The sequence below is a fragment of the Haliotis cracherodii genome, unplaced genomic scaffold, assembly GCF_022045235.1.
Source record: "Haliotis cracherodii isolate W230 unplaced genomic scaffold, xgHalCrac1.p SCAF_39, whole genome shotgun sequence".
Classification (NCBI taxonomy): Eukaryota; Metazoa; Mollusca; class Gastropoda; order Lepetellida; family Haliotidae; genus Haliotis; species Haliotis cracherodii.
Window position 1 is genome coordinate 411378 of NW_027266296.1, and position 21026 is coordinate 432403.

Here is a 21026-nt window from a genome sequence, read left to right on the forward strand (position 1 = left end):
CTGTCTGGATTAATGGGGTTTCACTAGGAGTGTTAGTGTCTGGATTAATGGGGTTTCACTGGGAGTGGTACTGTCTGGATTAGTGAGGTTTCACTGGAAGTAGTACTGTCTGGATTAATGGGGTTTCACTGGGAGTGGTACTGTCTAGATTAATGGGGTTTCACTGGGAGTGGTACTGTCTGGAATAATGGGGTTTCACCTGGAGTGGTATTGTCTGGATTAGTGAGGTTTCACTGGGAATAGCACTATCTGGATTAATGGGGTTTGACTAGGTGTGGTACTTAGTGAATTAATGGGGTTTCACTAGGAGGTGGTACTGTTTGGATTAAAGAGGTTTCACTGTTGATCGGAACCTTAATACCGCTGATAATCTCACTATGACTTTATGCAATAATAGACGTAACACATATACCAGTCTGTCCACACATATCTCACAAACAGTGTGTTTACGAGTCTGTGTCACACTAAATAGATGCCTGGAGGGGAATGTATGGGTCATATGGGACATGCAGTATCATCAACCTGGAACTATGTAGAGAACTGGGATTTATTGCATATTTACACCAGTTTGCAACATCTGTAACGGTAATGGCTGCTACTTCCAGAGTTATTTGCAGTTGTGACATTGTTGCACGAAAATAGATACTGATACTGAGCCGAACACGAGAAAATGAACATGTTCTGCAATGCAACTCCAGCCTTCAAAATGCATGCTATTCCGCCAGTCTGGGACAACTAAATTTTGCTCGGGGACAAGTAAAATTCGAATTATGGTAGTCCCCATTGACTACTAGCATTTGTGGGCTACGGCTGTAATCCAGTTCTCAATGCTTCATTTTGGCTACTAATTGAAACTGATTAAAACTGACAGAAATGTAAATAATAAACATTTTTGTCTTGTTCAAGCAGGACTAGCTACAAGCTCGTAGGACTAGTGAAATGAGGTTTGTGCTAGTCCTTTGGACTTGTCTTAAGAAGGAATGTCTAAGGCTGAACCTGTGTGGAACATATTACAACTATACATACTGTGTGAGAGAGTTTCATGTCAAGGACTGTAACAGTTAACTACAGCTGTGGTATATTGCCTCTGTGAAAGCAAGGTTCTTACCATGCTTACATGAAGTTTGTTTTTGTTTGGAATAGACAAACCATTCCTGACACTCGTGAAGACCTGGGTTCGAATGGGTCTCCAGCAACCCATGCTTTCCGTAAAGGCCACTGCTTGTCGTAAAAGGAGACAAACAGGATCGGGTGGTCAGGCCCGCTGACTTGGTTGATGCATGTCATCTATCCCAATTGCATAGATTGATGCTCATGATGTCAATCACTGGACTGTCTGGTCCAGACTCGATTATTTACACACCACTGTCATATAGCTGGAATATTGCTGAGTGTGGCGTTAAACAACAAACAAACAAACAAACCATGACAGAACTGAAATACTTGAGAAGTCATTGGGAACTTTAGGATTGATACATTGACTCATGGATATCACGATATATTGATTAATAATATGATTAATTATTCTGTATGTGTATGGATGAAGATTGAATTTTCTGCTTCTGCTTCAATCTTATAACTGTAAACATTTCTGAGGTAGTGAATTATTCATTTAACATTGATATTCATAAATTTGTATCGATACCAAGGTTTTACATGATGAGGAAATGCTTGTCAAGTGTGCACAAACATATAGAATGGACGATGAGAACAGAACTAATACGTCTGGAGGGACACACAATAATATTCATTGTACTAAATTCTTGACAAGAAATGTAAAGTTCCTGTAATTAATGTAATTATCTTACATTACACAACACAACACCATTTAATCATTATACAGGACCTGCATATTTCCTGTAAGAACTCTTTAAATTAACTACCCAGTATTAGAGACCCCCTGTAGCCGATGTTTTGAAAGTCAAGATAAGACCAATGGTACTGTATCAACTAGGGCTGGCAAAAATGATTGATGATAAGAATTATCATCAATGGAAAGAAATATTAATGATTATCAATTGCAAAATTGTGTCATCGATAATATCTTACATAAACTATTGTGATGAAATAAAGTTTAGATTGACCAAAACAGACTTTTTTGGTCAAAAATGTCAATTGCTGAAAATGGAAAGTAACTGTTTTTGTTATATCTCAAATGTCCACAAAGTAACCCCCATGCTTGAATGTACCACCACACTGTAGTGGAGTGAAATATGTCGTTTTCTTTTGGAGTTTTTTTTTGCTCAAAGTTACTTTTTTTTAAATATATTGATAATTGATCGATATTTAGTTAACAATTATCAATCTCTATGATCTGTATCGATTTCCAGCCCTGGTATCAACATTAAAAAATTTTAAATTTATTGATACATCGATGTCACAATATCGATAACATCCCTATGAATAAATGTGTAAAGCATAACTGTTATCCACTGATATTGACCAAGTTTGCTATGTGTGAGTCACTGAAAGGATGTGTGTGTGTAATTTGTGGCCATTACTCCCTGACTGGAGACCTAATCTTGACTTCATCACCATGTCTGTGTAGCATTGAACAGTCCAGGTCATGGTGACCCAAGTACAAGTTGACACAGTTAGAGGCATGTTTCCATTAAACGTTTTGTCATAAATCAAGTCAACAAATTGTTTTCCATGTATGAGCTAACAGAGGCAGAGCATCTTGCATTGGTGTTCTCCAAAATCAATATCTGTGTTCCTCCACGCTAAGGTTTGGGTACGTCTGTCTACACTGGTCTATCGTCTGACTGTCAACTGCATCCAGCCCATCTTGTCTGCTGTAGCAGGAAAGAACTTGTGATTTGACAGTTTACTTCCATTTTGTTGGAGATAACGTTTCTGCATCATCCATGCTAAGATTAGTTATGGTGATTTGAAGATTTCTTGTATGTCATGGTTCCCAAAGCTGGTGAATATGAAGATATATTTTCCCCTCTCTCGACAACTGTGTGCAACATCATGTGGACGGTGTGCAATGTGGTGTTAATATGTGCAACAGTGTATTTGTTGATCGCTGCACTGCTCTGGTACTGAGAACAGTTTTCTTAAAATACACTCTTTTTCACTGTGGATTAATAATTCTATATGATCATAAAACCAAGCTCCTATTTGACCGCTCACCCTTGTTCAACATGTGCCATAAACTGGATATTTATGTCCCAGAGGTTAGTGATTCATTCTGTCTGCATAATACATTAGAGCCAGCATGTAATCAAATAATGTGTTTGTGACTTGTAAACATTATGTTAAACTAGCCAGTGGTAAATATCTTTACAAGGAATCATGTAATATTTAGACTTCCTGGAAGTTATTTAATAATAAATGGTTTTACCTTTGACATCGTCCTTCAACCTCAAGCCCGACTGGAATCAGTGAACACACCAGAGACAAATGGTATTTGTTAAATTCTGCAAGTTTTTCCCTGTGTTGTGGCATGCTGCAAGTCTGGCTGATGACTCCCAACAGCAGTGTGTGTTAATATTCAATAGCTCTGCCTCCCGAGGGCAGCGCGATAATGGAAAGGAGTGTAAAGGAATTGGCCAACATTGGACAAATAGTCTGACTCAGCAGCAGCAATGGATATACGCTATATAAGAAGTTGGTCGCCAGGTTGTGTGGAGACGATTCTGTACGATGGTGGTCAGTGAGGAAGCAGTGAATATTCTATTTAAGTCGTGATTAGGAGGAGATAGCGCCTGACATTATGGAGGGGTGTCTGAGACCTTTGTGTTCGGTTATTGGATGTACCAAACGTGGCGCCAGTTCCACTCCCGATTGTACAGACAATTCAGTTGAGGATAAGAGGTAGGTTATGTGATTGGAATATCTCAATATTCCTTTTATGGGATCAAAATTCTGCCACTTAAAGGTGATATATTTTCCTTGTTATATCCTGGCTGGGATAATGTGTCCCTGAACCCTAATGATATTGATTAATGTTCACACTATCAACCACTGGCTACAACAGATAGGCAGAGACAGTGTGTTAGTGAGTGAGTTGTGGTTTGTCTCCACTATGAACCGTATTTCAGTTATCTCAGCTTGATGTGGGAGGAAAGCCCAACATTATGCATGTTTTAGACATTGACCACTTTGGTAAAAAGGTAGGGTGCAGACAAACCTAGATACATTTTCAGCTTCAATCCCGGATTCAAACCCACAGTGTAGGTTTCTGGCATGCCAAAGGGAAGCAACTCTGCACAGCTGATTGTGGTGCCTTAGTCTACTAGTCCACCCAATCCCTAAAAGAGACACAGATGAGCTGGTTGAAGTGCATACTTGTTTGGACATGTTATTATTCTCTTTATTGCTGCAAACAGGTTTAATGAAACTTGTAAAGATCCGGATCGAGCAACCCATGCTAGTCCTCAGAAGCGCCTATGCTTGTTGTAAGAAACGACTAACAGGATCGGGTGGTCATCCTCGCTAACTTGGTTGATGCATGTCATAGTATCGATGCTCATAGTATCGATGAGTAGCTTGATGCTCATGAAGTCAATTACCTGACTGTCTGGTCCAGATTTCATTATTTTCAGACTGACGTTATTAAACTGGAATATTGCGTAGTACAGCATTAACATGATTCAACAGTAATATTGTGTTCAATGAGATCTTTAGTTAGAAGGGTAATATTGTGTTCAGTGAGATCTGTAGTTAGAAGGGTAATATTGTGTTCAATGAGATCTTTAGTTAGAAGGGTAATATTGTGTTCAATGAGATCTTTAGTTAGAAGGGTAATATTGTGTTCAGTGAGATCTGTAGTTAGAAGGGTAATATTGTGTTCAATGAGATCTGTAGTTAAAAGGGTAATATTGTGTTCAATGAGATCTTTAGTTAGTAGGGTAATATTGTGTTCAATGAGATCTGTAGTTAGAAGGGAAATATTATGTTCAGTGAGATCTGTAGTTAGAAGGGTAATATTGTGTTCAGTGAGATCTTTAGTTAGATGGGTAATATTGTGTTCAATGAGATCTGTAGTTAGAAGGGTAATATTGTGTTCAGTGAGATCTGTAGTTAGAAGGGTAATATTGTGTTCAGTGAGATCTTTAGTTAGAAGGGTAATAATGTGTTCAGTGAGATCTTTAGTTAGAAGGGAAATATTATGGTCAGTGGGATCTGTAGTTAGAAGGGAAATATTGTGTTCAGTGAGATCTTTAGTTAGAAGGGTAATATTGTGTTCAGTGAGATCTTTAGTTAGATGGGTAATATTGTGTTCAGTGAGATCTTTAGTTAGAAGGGTAATAATGTGTTCAGTGAGATCTTTAGTTAGAAGGGAAATATTATGGTCAGTGGGATCTGTAGTTAGAAGGGTAATATTGTGTTCAATGAGATCTTTAGTTAGAAGGGTAATATTGTGTTCAATGAGATCTTTAGTTAGAAGGGTAATATTGTGTTCAGTGAGATCTGTAGTTAGAAGGGAAATATTGTGTTCAGTGAGATCTTTAGTTAGAAGGGTAATATTGTGTTCAGTGAGATCTTTAGTTAGATGGGTAATATTGTGTTCAATGAGATCTGTAGTTAGAAGGGTAATATTGTGTTCAGCGAGATCTGTAGTTAGAAGGGTAATATTGTGTTCAGTGAGATCTTTAGTTAGAAGGGTAATAATGTGTTCAGTGAGATCTTTAGTTAGAAGGGAAATATTATGGTCAGTGGGATCTGTAGTTAGAAGGGTAATATTGTGTTCAATGAGATCTTTAGTTATAAGGGTAATATTGTGTTCAATGAGATCTTTAGTTAGAAGGGTAATATTGTGTTCAGTGAGATCTGTAGTTAGAAGGGTAATATTGTGTTCAGTGAGATCTTTAGTTAGAAGGGTAATATTGTGTTCAATGAGATCTTTAGTTAGAAGGGTAATATTGTGTTCAGTGAGATCTGTAGTTAGAAGGGAAATATTATGGTCATTGAGATCTGTAGTTAGAAGGGTAATATTGTGTTCAATGAGATCTTTAGTTAGAAGGGTAATATTGTGTTCAGTGAGATCTGTAGTTAGAAGGGAAATATCATGTTCAGTGAGATCTGTAGATAGAAGTGTAATATTGTGTTCAGTGAGATCTGTAGTTAGAAGGGTAATATTGTGTACAGTGAGATCTGTAGATAGAAGGGTAATACTGTGTTCAGTGAGATCTGTAGTTAGAAGGGTAATATTGTGTTCAGTGAGATCTGTAGTTAGAAGGGTAATATTGTGTTCAGTGAGATCTGTAGTTAGAAGGGTAATATTGTGTTCAGTGAGATATGTAGTTAGAAGGGTAATATTGTGTTCAGTGAGACCTGTAGTTAATAGGGAAAAGTTGCCTCAGTGAGATCAGTAGTCTTTTTCAGGTTCCCACTCCCAACGTCTCAGTTATTTCTTTGTTTCCATGAACTCCTCTCAAACATATGGACAAATAATAACCAGGGGTTAAGGAGAAATGATACGCACTGTCCAGGTTAGGGTCTATTGTGTCAATAAATAGTTGTGGAACTAGTAGCATCTGTCACAACATGGGATAAGCAGGAAAATTATTTCAGCAGTAGGGAATGGACTATCAGTGACAGCATTAGGTGCTGACACTGTGGTAATGATACTAGACGTTCCATTGATCAAAGGGGGGCATGCAAATTGTTATTGTTCTACTCTGCTATTGTAGTGTTAAAGTTGTCCCAATCACCTGTTAGGAAAACAGTATCTTGATTTGATGGAACAGCGTGGAAGTGAGTTATGAGGCTTGACATTGTTATGGTTTTGTCTTCTTGAAGTTGGTTATGCAAGAGAAAACAAGGCCAGAAGCTCCATTAAGATACGTGTTAGACTAGTCTACAGCAACCCATGCTTGCTGAAACAGGTGACTATGCTTGTCGTAAGAGGCGACTAACGGGAACGGGTGGTCAGTCTTGCTGACTTGGTTGATGCATGTCATCCTATCCCAATTGCGTAGGTGGATGCTCATGAAATGTCTGGTCCAGACTCGATTATTTACAGACCGGCGACATATAGCTGGATTATTGCTGAGTGCGGCATTAAACAACTAACAAACAAGACAAAGCGATGATGAATTATTCCACCCTGTTATGGTAGTGTTTATACTGTCCTAGTTTCCTTTTGAAAGACAACCACCTCAATGCTGTAGTGAATAGTCTGTGCTTCAATCCCTTGCCCCCACATACCAAAAGACATAAAAAAGATGGTACATGTTGTTACCCTGCCTGGGGCTCGGTTAAGGTGATAAAACAAGGACTGGTCGGCACGGGGTGGTATAATATGTCTGAATGGGGTATCCAAGTTAAACTACTACATGGTATCTCAGTGGGCCATCTGTATAAAAATAATGGCATAAATCGGGACGAGTACAAGCAGCCCAGCACATTAGTGCATGCATACAGCTGTAGTAAACGCGATGGCGTTAAACCCCATTTCATCTCACCTCACCTGTTACGAAAACAGTATCTTGATTTTATCTAGTAGATTGGATGTGTTGGACATGAGACTTAGTGGGATGGGCACAAGTATAACTTTGCCAGGGTTTTTTCACTCTATAATAAACAACACTGTTTGCTGAACATTTTGGATATCATGGTCAACTGTAAAATCACATAGTTTTTCAGAGAAAAATAATTGTATGTCTTGAGTGAGTGAATTGAGTTTATTGCCGCTTTGAACATGGTTCCAGATTTATTTCATGGTGTGTCAGCTTGATATGGGAGGAAAGCCCAAAGTAATGCAGGTCTCAGATGAATACCACTTTGGTGAAACCCATGCACAAGCACTGGGATTCAGACGCGCATGCCCAGGGGACGCAACTCTGCACAGCAAAAACAGCGAAAACAAAACTTTGCATGTCTACCAGGCACATACTTAACTGGTGCCTTTTGTTGTTGAGCACTTTTAGTAATTTTTATTTTAGAATTTTCATTGCAGCTATTTTGACATGGGCTTAGAGAAATGTTGGATCAGTTACCTGGTTAGGGACCTTAACATGTTAAAATGGGCGGGGGATATAGATGACTTCGTCGACTATTCGCTTGTTATTCCCTTTTGTCAAGTTTGTTGGATGGTGTCTATGACACCAATCATGCTAATGATCAGAATTGTTTTTTAACATAATTCTGCTGAAAATTCTGTTTTTGTATCTGTTCAGTGCTTCCCCCAAATGTGTAACATGTCGCTAAAGTCACAACAACATGTCTAGTTAACAATAAATAATTTTTAATGTGAAGTTTACACAATATACAGCTTTCCATGGGATGAGAGATCGGTCACATGACTGCGAAATTTGACATTAGTGTTGTTGTATGGCTGTCAGTCTATACAAGAAGTGACACTTACCACTTTAAATAAAATTGTGTAGAGATCTAGTGCTCAATCCTTCGAGGTAAAACATAGTGAAATGAAATATGATAAGAACTGACTTCCACTTTGTGTGAGTACATTGGAGTATGAACCTTCATAGAGTGAGGGCCAAATATTGTATAAACGTTGTCGCAACCTCTGACATTCATACTGTTTGGCATGATGATTCGTACTCCAATGAACTCACACAAAGTGAAAGTCAATTTATAAGTAAGACGTAGCGCCTTTTTTATGCATTATTTATTATGTAGAGTTCATTTATATGTGATATGTGATATGTGATCAGGAAATATAGATCTGTAAAGAAATTCAGGTCCACAGGTTGAAAAGTATTCATTAGGTTGTTGTTGTTTGTTGTTTACGCCGCACTCAGCAATATTCCAGCTATATGACGGCGGTCTGTAAAATAATCGAGTCTAGACCAGACAATCCAGTGATTGACATCATGAGCATCGATCCATGCAATTGGGATCGATGACATGTATCAACCAAGACAGCGAGCCTGACCACCCGATCCTTTTAGTTGCCTTTTACGACAAGCATAGTCCCCTTTTACGGCAAGTATTGGTTGCTGAAGACCTATTCTAGCCGGAATCTTCACGGGTCCTTTCATTAGGTAATTACCCAGTGTGTTATTTTAATTTTATTTTTTCTAGGCAAGCAGCTCAAAAGTAGTTTTGTGATGGGGATTTATTTTGCGTTTTATACACAAATATGCAGCCTATCTAGATTCTGGCTAAATGCTGACTCAGATAGGTACACTGTGACCTGCTGATCATGTTGCTTGTACCCTGACCACAAAGATAACTTCCCATGGTATAAGACGATGACCTACAGGCGTGATGAAGATGTAGCATTGATGATATGGGCATAACCACCAAGCCGACACAATCGTGTGAATAGTGAGTCCATTCTGATTCTTTAGTGTTTAGTCACCAGCTGATATTGAGTACTCATGAAATTTCATTTCTGTTGCTGTTCAGGGAGCTGTCAGTATTTTTCACTGTGTGACTGAAGTACCTGCATGACTGTCAAGGTCACTCTCCTACCCAGAGGCCCGTGAAGATCCGGGTTAGAATAGGTCTTCAGCATCCCATGCTTGCCATAAAAGGCGACTAAGAGGCGACTAACGGGATCGGGTGGTCAGGCTCGCTGACTTGGTTGATGCATGTCATCATATCTCAACTGCGTGGATCGATGCTCATGATGTCAATCACTGAATTGTCTATGCAGGCTCGATTATTTACAGAGCACCGTCATATTGCTTGAATATTGCTGAGTGTGGCATGAAACAACAAACAAAAAAACAAACAAAGCTGGCCGTACGGTTGTTTTTTGTTTAAAGATATATTGTCATGCGAGACACTATTGTCATAGCAATCAAGAGAAAAGTCTGGTCACATGATATTCAAATTAGCTTGTGGCAGTGTTGTAGTGGAAGTCCTCACTGCACCTGATTGTGGGTCTGAGTTGGTCGTGGCTATTATTCGGACGTTTAACTCGAGAAGGTCTACATAATCCACAAGTGTATCTTGAACTTTGTACTTGTTGGATTCACCTATTCGTGTCTTCCCATCCTGTTAATTTGTTGCCAGTAATGTAACAACGCGTGTCGGTCCGACGTTGATTAATGAACAATTTGCATACTCGTATATGCAAGGGGCCGACATATGGTTCTCAGTAGGAAGTGACAACTTGGAGACAATGGCTTGCAGTATATACAGGTTTACTTTATACATGTAGATATATACATACAAAAGACACTATGTGCCAGGTCAGCACATGGTGGTAGTGGTTGTTGTTTAGGTGCCCCGGAGCACCCAGCCTAACCCTAGCTAGGCTAAGGGTAAGACCTTTCTTTTTCTTTCCTCTCTGGACCAAGGCTTATATAGCCAAGGTCACCTGATATTTAGTTAGTATTAAATATAAATGTAAACAGTCAATCATCTGTGACATACTTGCACATCCTGTTCAGGATGGCAGACGGTCGATGTACACAAAAATGGGGATTAACAAATAGGATTAGCATCTTATAAATAACAGCAATTAAGTGTTTCAGGGCATATAGATGTCATGGCTCCAGGGTAATGAGACTTTGCAATCAAATGTTCTTCCGACAATGGATGTCGTAAATCAGTCGCTATGACAAATGTTTCAGGCAGACCAGCAAGTATTTACGTCCTTTTCTCACCTATAGTAGTAATACATATGTTCAACTTCTGTAACCGTCTCCCCGTGGGAATGCTGTGTTAGATCAGGTTCCCAGCAAACTGTGCTTGTCAATTGAGGTGACGCAATGGATCAAGTGGTCACTCGGTGCCTTGTTGAATGTGTGTTATTGTAACCCAACATCGTAGCACGTTGCTCATAATCTCAATCACTGGTTTGTCAGGCCTACAAGTAATTATTTATAGACTGACGTCATACATGTCATATAGCCGGAAGGTTTACGAGTGTGGCGTTAAGGAACAAATGACATGATTAATGATACAGCTTGTGGACCTATACGCATTCAGACTAAATTTATAAAGTCACCATTCACATTTGTTATCTACCCTTGAAGATCCGGGTTAGAATAGGTTTTCAGCCACCCTTGCTTTATAACCTTAAAAGGCAACTATGCTTGTAAGAGGTGACTAACGGGATCAGGGGTCAGGATCGCTGACTTGGTTGATGCATGTCATCGATCCCACGTCGCTATATAAGTGCAATAATCTTGAACCTCGTCTCACCTGTAAGAGAGTCTGATGTAAATATGACATGTTAGTTCACGTACAGTGAATCAAGGTTGATTATACATATGTAAGATCATTTTGTGTAAGAACCTTCACAATAACCTCTGAACCCGTAAAGATCTGGATTAGAATAGGTCTTCAGCAACTCATGCTTATCGTAAGAGGCAACGGGACGGGTGGTGAGGCTTGCTGACTTGGTTGATGCATGTCATCATATCCAATTGCGTATATCCATGTTGATGGCAATCACTGGATTGTCTGGTATATAGCTGGAATATTGCTGAGTGCGGCGTTAAACAACAAACAAACAAACAAACAAACTTGTTGTTTGGAATTCTAGATTAAACCATGCTGTAGCCTTTACAGTATAGATCTTCCTAAAAGTACCTGGCCAGAGCCTGTTAAGATCCAGGTTACCATAAAAGGCAACTATGCTTGTCGTAAGAGGCGACTAACTAGATCGGTCAACCTCGCTGACTTGGTTGATGCTATCATCTTATCCGAAAATTGCGTGGATCAATGCTCATGACATCATTCATTGGATTTTCTGGTCTGGTCTATTATTTACAGACCACTGTCGTATAGCTTGAATATTGCTGAGTGCGGCGTTAAACAACAAACAAACAAACCAGAAGGTGAGGTTTCCACATTAACAGGGGTCAAGTTAACAAGATTTTACAGTTTGCATGTATGTGAAATGTTTCAAAGTTGGATTCTCCACATTATTATTCATATTACACATTGGAGCAGGTTAGCAAACAAATTGTCATATCCCATTTGCCTCTGCCACTCCTTCTTGAATGAATGACATTGTAAATATTTAGTGAAACTTATCAGTCAACGAGGGAAGATTAGACGTGTAGAATGTATGGGTCATAGGTGAATGACGAGTGGGATCTGGAGGTTGTGGCCATGTAAATAAACCTACCTGTCAAACTCGTTATCTCAGGTATGTTAATTACATTATCTGACTTTGATGTTGGGGACTTGATTTTGTGCTGCTCTGTTGGGATGAAATTCACATTTTCTATGAATTACTATTGAGATTTGTCTCAAATTTAGGGAGTGTGGTTCTGTGTTCTTGAACACACGATGAGTAGCACGTACAAGGAAAAGGGATCATTACCTGTCTAGATATGACATGGACACTATAATAACAGGTTCAGAATACCTTATATTATATTATTGCCAGTGACATTGTTGAAATCATTTCGGTAGGGTTAAAATAGTTCACAGTGCCTAAAGCGCACTTACAAATCTAATATTTTCATAACATTGAATACCTTGTCACAATGTTTTTTATATCGAACCTGTCACAATAAACGTGACAAACACATAGAAAATGATGAACACGTGTACATGATTAATAAACAGTATCATTCATAAAATTAATTTAATATTCCCCCTGTTTTTTTAGCGATCAGCATGCTCGTTTCCAGAGCAGAACTCCAAAACCGTTGAATATTTCTAGATGATACTTGCTATACAGATCAATCTTAAATGTGGTGAACTGGTGCCTTTTGATGATATTGAAAACTACCTGGGACTAAACTGCATTATTTTTATCTTCATCGAACTAAAGGTATCCAATGGCAATGAACCAAAAGTGGGGTGTAAGTAGCCAAACTCCATTTCCGAATTGCACCAGATCGGGGGATATGTATTTTTGTTCAGAAAGAAAAAGAGTATTATCAGTGTTATAAAAAGTAAGGGGTATAATTTCAAAATGACAGCTGCTTATTATCTGGCCTTGGTGAATTGACATTCAGTGAGTTGATTCAATTTCATTCTTCATCCTCAAATTTCCACCAACACTGGTACAAGAGCGTAACAATTACAAACAATGAATAACATGATCACAGTGGCGGTTACATTTTACATTTCGTTCTGATGGTACAATTGTGATAGATTTAGATAGTTTTGGACAGAATTGCAGAAGGGATATAGTATTGTACAGTCACTATTATCGAAAAAGGATTTAGTTTAAACGACATTTGAACTAAACGTGTTCACTTTACCTCTCAATCTCTGAGAACTTAAATAATTAATTTAATAATTTAATGAAAACTTAAATTTAACTTGTGTATGGTTTTGATTGTCATTAAGGGCTAAAACAAGGTTGGCTCTGAGTCAGTATACTGTGTCTGAGTGGGTCATTCATGTTTAACTGTGGCCTGGTTTCTCAGAGGGCTAGCACTATAAAACCAGCATTAGTCCAGATTAGTACAAGCAGCTCTTACACACACACACACACACACATACGCATCACTATATAGGTGCGACAAGCTTGAAAACGACATTAAACCCAATTTTACCTCACCTCTTCACAGTGCCTTTGTTCAGTTGGTTTTGAGAAAAATTACTTTTGACTTATTGTTGTAACTTTCATTTAGTCTAACTCATCAAAGACAATGATAATACACTGGACATATTCGCGGCCGTGACCATGCCTTTGTTTAAGTGCTGTCAAGTGACACAGCACTGAATATAGCCGTCCTACAGATTACTTTGTGAGTGAGATGAACTCTATGCAAACATCGTGTTAAAAGAGGTGGTGACATCATTTCCATAATGAATCTATGGTGGCCCCAATGAAGATATAATACACTGGATAAATATGAAGATCCGGGGTAGAATAGGTCTTCAGCAACCCATGCTTGCCGTAAATTGCGAATATGCTTGTTGTAAAAGGCGACTAATGGGATCAGGTGGTCAGGCTCGCTGACTTGGTTGATGCATGTCATTGTATCCCAATTGCGTGGATCGTTGCTCATGATGTCAATCACTGGATTGTCTTTTCCAGAATCGATTATTTACAGACCGCCGTCATATAGCTGGTATATTGCTAAGTCGGTGTAAAACAGCAAACAAACAAACAACACTGGATAAATGAGGATGGTGTTAAAGTAATGGTAGCATCATTTCCAAAAAGACGCTGTCCTGGACATATAATACAGTGCTCGACACGAATAGCTGCAAAAATGCTGATGTGGCATTAAGCTGTAATGATTATGACTACTCCATGTACTCACTCACAATAACATGCTGTATAATCGGTTACAGGCCGGCAAAGCCACATTTCGAAAATAGATAGCCCAAATTGATGTGGCTCTCGCGGCAATGGTTATGGTTGCGTGATTATATAATGTGGCTCTCGCGGCTATGCTGTCAAAACATGCTTTGTGATTCTAACAGGTTACCGTATATAACAAAACAGGTCTTGTTTTCTCATTTATTATTCAACAAAGATAACATATTCATCAAAACTTTACATTGATGAATATGAATAGCATATGAATATCATAATGGATTTAATGTCATTACTGCATTACTGCAATACGTGCATCGATTGCTTTGTACTTCTTTCTTCGTGAAGGTTCTCACCGCTGGTGAGAGAGTCTCAGGACTGCAACCTCTTTGAGTGACTGCTCTCGCTGAAATAGCTTCACTACCTCGTAGATGTTCGGGTGGCACTTCTTGGCAAGTTTCTTTATCTTGTTGTGCCACCCTTCCAGGGGATTGTTGGTACGGTGGCCTTGGTTTTCGAAATGGTTCCAAATCTCTGGCATGAAGGCCCCTCCTTGAACCCAACTGGTTGTTACGTAGTCCATGAAGGCAGTCACTTTAGGGCCAGCAGGAGAGTCAGCAATGGCATCAAGCCACACATCATCCACTTTGTCACGAGGTACTAGAGGGAGGGCAGCAGCTCTTCTCACCAGCTTCTTCACCTCTTCATCTTCCTTATAGTCCATCACCGGACCTTCCTTCTGCACCCTCCTCCAGATACACAGATACATTGGGTGAAGTGAAAGAAACACCCTCTAACTAATGTCCGCAGTACACAAATGTTCAATGTTCTTGTCTGTAGTGAAGATGAGGATGTCGTCACTAACACGGTGTAGGAACTGGTCGCCTCCCTCAGTCTGGGAGTATTAAATTAGGAGTATAATTAAAATGTGGGACACTCATATACAGGTATCGGTAATCAGATTAATTAATTACCCGCTGAAATAGGTGAAATGCACTCAGCTGAAAATGTGGCTCTACCGGCAATAGCCATTTCTGAAATGTGGCTCTCCCGGCTAGACACCGTATAATCAAGGATGGATCATGCTTGTTATATAACGTTACATGGAGCCTGATCATGATGTATGTGTGATATACCCTTTTATTGCTCTTTAATCAAGTGGTCATGGTGTGATGGATCATACTAATGTTGAATTACAGGATGTGTCAGGTGTCCTTGGACGTGACAAGCATAATTAAAATGCCTAAACATACCAAAAGCATCCATCCACAAACACAATGACAAAACTAATTCATGTGTCAAAATACACTGGTATATTTCATGTTACCACACAAGTGTGTATCACCTGTCGCTAAGCAAGTAGTCCAGCTCTACTGTGACATGTGAGAGTGTGTGTTTTGGAGTTGCGTGTGAAGTGAGATTATTATTTCGCGATGGGTCGATGCTGGCGGGATTTTGTGAGGTTTCTGACAAGGGTTATGTTCTGCTGTCAACAAAAGTCTGATGTGAACACCAAGAGTGATGCCTTCATCACAGGTTTCATCCCCTATGCTTCTGATACAGACCCACTTGGATACCAGATGGATTTTTTGTTTGAAACAGTTATGATGGATGTCATTAAGACGAGAGGTGGGTGGATACTCATATGTCTGTTTTTCACTTTTGGGATTTATTTGTTTGTTGTTTGTTGGTTTGTTGGTTTGTTTAACGCTGCATTCAGCTATATGACAGATATGTGCCAGCGGTCTGTAAATAATCGAGTCTGGACCAGACAATCCAGTGATTGATATCATGAGCGTCGATCCACGCAATGGGGATACGATGATATGCATCAACCATGTCAGCAAGCCTGACCATCTGATCCCGTTTAAATTACCTGTTAGTCGCCTCTTATGACAAGCATAGTCGCCTTTTACAGCAAGCATGGGTTGCTGAAGACCTATTCTAATTGGATCTTCACGGTTTGGGGATGGTTTTATTTGTAAAATATTGAGTTGTAGCTTGTTGGTCCCTGTGCCAAAAAATTATCTTAGTGCTACAACTGTCTCAGTAGTGATGAATAATGACTGTTTTAACGCTAAGATTGTTTTTGTGGAACAAGGTTGTGATTTCTGTTTGTGGGACCTGAGCCTCATTTCAAAAGGATATCTTAGCGTTACGACTGTTAGTGCTAAGATAGCTTTGTCGAATGAGATAAGGTCTCCAACAAATGATACACCTGTATTTCTGGAGCTTTGAACATCCGGGAGCTGATCCTCATTTCAGAAGGCGATCTTATCACCATGAATGTCGTTTCAACTAACAAGTTACAACAGTTTTGGCACTAATATTGCTTTGTCAAACAAGCCACGTCCACCCATCCATTCATGTCCTCATAGATCCTAGCGCTACATCTATCAGAACTCCCAAACTTTAATATAGACTTACGAAAGTCATGACACTAAGATGATGATGGCCTCTTTGTGCAAGTGGGCCTTAAGCATATTTGTATCTCATATAGTTAAATATTGACTAGGGGCGGTGGGGTAGCCGAGTGGTTAAAGCGTTCGCTCCTCACGCCGAAGACCCGGGTTTGATTCCCCACATGGGTAAAATGTGTGAAGCCCATTTCTGGTGTCCTCCGCGTGATATTGCTGGAATATTGCTAAAAGCGGCGTAAAACCATACTCACTCACTAATATTGACTAACAACATTTATTCGTTGGTTTCACATCAATCCCAATTGTGTAGATCGATGCTCATGATGTCAATCACTGGATTGTTCGGTCCAGACTGGATTATTTACAGACCGCCGTCATAAAGCTGGAACATTGCTGAGTGGTGTTACACAACACACAAACAAACATACTGTGCATCTTTGTTCCCCAACAGGGTCCTGGAAGTTCACATTTGGTTCCCCAAGGTACAGTCCATTGCTTAAAATCGTACCGATGAAATGCGAAATAGATATAAATCTGCAAACAATTCATCTTAAATGGCGTGAAAGTTGTTTAATTGTCCATACCAACTCGTCACCATAATTTCAGACATTGTCATGAAGTAGAGAAAAAGTTGTTTTTGAAACTATCATGTAATTGTTGGTGGTTTAATGCCTGCTGTTACAAGGGAGTCAGCACAATAAGCATAACAGCTTAAGGGCATCTCAGAACAAAGGGGTAGTCTCAAAATTTCCATTCAGAAATATTTTCATCGTCACTATCACTGTTACTGTCAACTGAAATAATAATTCGACTGACAGTTACATTATCTAAACCATCTCTTTTACAATATGAAGCTTTTATTCCGGTTTCAACTTCGTCAATGCACCTCCAACTTACAATATTGAATGCCAAGGTTTTCACATCATCTGTGTAATGTAATGATATATTGAGCTTGTCTATTGTCTGTTTATTTTATTATTTGCATTTGAAATTAGCTGTATAACAATACCAAAAACATCACTAACACTGCTTTTTCAGCTTCTCATTGTATATTCCGTTTAATAACTACTACAGAAATTTTGATTTGGACTTTTTATTTGTCAAAAATTTTATTACAGGAAAGCGAGTAGTAGTTGGACCTGACATTGGCTAATTTCACGTGCGAATGTGGGGCTGTTCAGTTTACAGTGCAGACCCCCTTGTAACCATGGTAACAACAGACATTAAACCACCAAAATGAGAGTGTGTTAAACAACTTTTTCTACCCCTCATGACAATGTCTGAAATGATGGTGATGAGATGGTATGGAAAAATAAGTAACTTTCGCGCCATTTAAGATGCATCGTTGCTTTTGGATATATACCAGGTTATTTATTTTGCATTTCATCTGTACGGACTATTTTGTTAGTATTGTGAGTATCTTCTTGCCCAGCTTGAACTCTGACTTTCGGCAGTGGTAGGGCTAACTTCCTCTGTGGGACAGGGCAGGTCTAACTCTCCAGAATGGTTTGGTCCAGTTCGTTGGTGGAGACGGATAAACATTGAATTGCAGGATTCTAATTTTCTAATGTTGTAGTGCTGATGGTAGGATTAAAGTCGTAATGGCATTGTTAAAATAAGTTAAAAGTTATGATAAACTTAGAAAAGCTATTTTTTTAACAACAATACCTTGGAACCACGAAACCACAATTGAACATGATAAACATATGGAAGAACATTATGAACATACTTTGTCTACAGAATAAAATTGGGTCAGACTATTCGGAACTGAGAAAGGGTATTATCAATGTCAATGAAAAGGAAGAGGGAAAACTTGCAAAACTGCTAATTATCTAGCCTGGCGAAAAAACATTCAGCAAGTTTGATGATGGATCACAATTATTTTATTACTCGGTACACTTTAATTCCAAAAGGCACATCTCTAACTTCTTTATGATTGGGGGGACACGGGTGGCTCAGTCGTCTAAGGCGCTGCGATTCGCTGTGCAGAGTTGCGTCCCTTGGGTACGCCAGAAACCTATGATTGTGGGTTGAATCCCGGTTCGCCCGGATTATGTTTCTAGGTTTGTCAGCACCATACCCGTGCTCGAGGGTTTCACCGAAGTCGTAAACGTCTGAGACCTGCATCACTTCTGGCTTTCCTCCCACATTAAGCTGACACGCCGCGATATAACTGGAATACTGTTAAAAGCGGCGTTAAACCCAACTCACTCACTCACTCACTCTTTATGAGTGCCATGCAGCACACTTCAAAATACATCTCTATCCATCCTTTGGGCTCCATGGGCAATGTGGGTGCTTTGAAGACACACATGATGTTGATAAGATTATTTCCATATTCCTGTATGCCAGTGAGTGAGTATGGTTTTACGCCGCTTTTAACAATATTCCAGCAATATCACGGCGGACGACACCAGAAATGGGCTTCGCATATTGTAACCATGTTGGGAATCGAACCCGGGTCTTCGGCGTGATGAGCGAACATTTTAACCACTAGGCTACCTGGTCCCCCCTGTATGTATGTGGCATGTCGTCGCGGTGTACAGTTCTTGGTAGGAACTGACAACATGGAGTTGGTGGCTTGTGGTGTGTACACGTTTGCTGGATATATATATATATATGCTGTCCACGGAGCACCTACCTAACTGTATATAAATGCTGTCCACGGAGCACCTGCCTAACTGACATGGATAAAGTCATATAAATATATGCAACAGAAATTATGAGAAGTGACATCGTTGCACCGCTTGTTCAGGATGTACTTTAAAATGAGGTTTAACATTTGGGATTAGCATCAATTATGTGATTCGAGACATATGCAAGTTATTGCTACAGGGTAGTTAGCCTTTGGAACTAAATGTTCATTCAGACCCCATAGGTCGTCACCATGACAACTAAGTCCCTCCAAACCCAAGAATAAATGTCTGATCAATGGTATGCTGGTGTTAATAAGTATGACAAGAGCTTTATTAGACATTGTCACTGAATATTAGCTGTCGCCATGTGTAGCTGAAGTATTTATCACAGTACATGCCAGATGTTGGCGAATATTGCCCTGAGCCTATTTCTATGTTAATTTTGATTAAACAGAAACAGAAAAAATAGTTTCCATCAATTGGATGCTTTTCATTAGGTGCTTTGCTCTGAGAGCGCAGGTTCGAATCCTAGATGGGACTCAACCCAAAATGTACTGGAATTTTGTACTTCACTGAGAAAGTGTAATCCCAAGTATGATATTTGTTACATACTTATCATGGTTATGATAGAAAATAAGGCTTTTAGATATTATATTCAATGGGATTCTGTATGTTCAGTGATGTCATGTTGTTCAATGATTAAACAACCTTGCTAGAATAGGCCTAAAACATAATGGAAACAGGGAATTTTTTGCGACCGTTCTATTATTGCGAGTTTTGCGAACGAGACTCAATCGCAAAAATTAAAAACGCAAAAATAAGTATAAATAATACATACATACTTTATTCATTGCAACACGTCATCAAATGTTGAAATCATCAACCAGAACCAAAAGTTACTCAATAAGTTAAAAACACAAATGAATGCAGAATGGTCACACAATACGTCACAAATGACAGTGTAAACAGACCAATCAGTGTCACTGTTACCTCGCAGTAATCCTGCCTTCTTCCAACCTCGCTTGATTGCGTCAGTGTCCTTTGTAATTTTGTCCACAATTTTGTTTGCATTCAAACTCACAGTCATGACACTGAGTTTAGTCAATTATCGTATTTGATAATTGGTCGCAATCCCTTCCGGTCAACTTTCCGGCCAACTCAGATTAACAAGCTTCGGAGAGAAACTGTCTATTGTTTGGTAATCGAGAGGTCATCTCAACACAGCAACTCGCAAAACGCAAAAATATCTCGTCGCAGTATTGTCTTTGGTGTGGTATTCGCAATATTTTAACGGCGCAGAAATAAAGCTGTTTACAGTAGTCTCTCTTAGGGACCGACCATTTGATATTATGGGGGGATGGCCTGGGATTTTGTGTTGATTTCTTCCCAGCATCAGCTTTAAAACAAGATATATATTTTTTTAAACTATGATCCTGAATGTTTTGTAAGAAGAACACCTTGCAACAAGATCATTTTTGTGAAGCATAACTATTTTTTTAAAGAATTTTCGGGGACAAGTTATTCGATAAAATCCCAGCCAACCCCCACCTCCCTCTCAAATGGTTGGTCCCTGACAGACTCCAAAGCTTGTCTGTCCTACAGCCCATGCAAGTCCAAAACAGCTGGCAAGTCTAGATTACGGCAGTTTCAAGAAATGAAGAAAGTCTTTGGAGTCTATAGTTTATAAAGATAATTTAACAACTATTTTTTCTGTTCAGTATTTTCACTTGAGGGATGAGATGTTAGCCTAGCCCCAGAGCATATTTTTAATAAACAAAACATGAACCCCCATTCCAGTTTTATTCCACTTTCATACCCTTCTCAGCTCAAGCAGCCTATACTACCGTGTTCAACATAATAAGC

At 39.3% G+C, this 21026-nt stretch overlaps 1 protein-coding gene across 3 annotated transcripts in view; it reads left to right on the plus strand.

Moving 5' to 3' along the window:
* The window catches only part of LOC139478110 (uncharacterized), a 72530-nt gene that overhangs the window by 17880 nt on the left and 33624 nt on the right, over positions 1–21026 (plus strand). The window contains exon 1 of one of the 3 annotated variants that reach the window (XM_071260424.1): positions 3562–3822. The exons of the other annotated variants lie outside the window; for them this stretch is intronic. Within the exon in view, the coding sequence (XP_071116525.1) occupies positions 3722–3822 (101 nt within the window). The 5' untranslated portion in view covers positions 3562–3721. Of the gene's footprint in view, positions 1–3561; positions 3823–21026 lie in introns of those variants that run through there. 3 annotated transcript variants of the gene reach the window in all.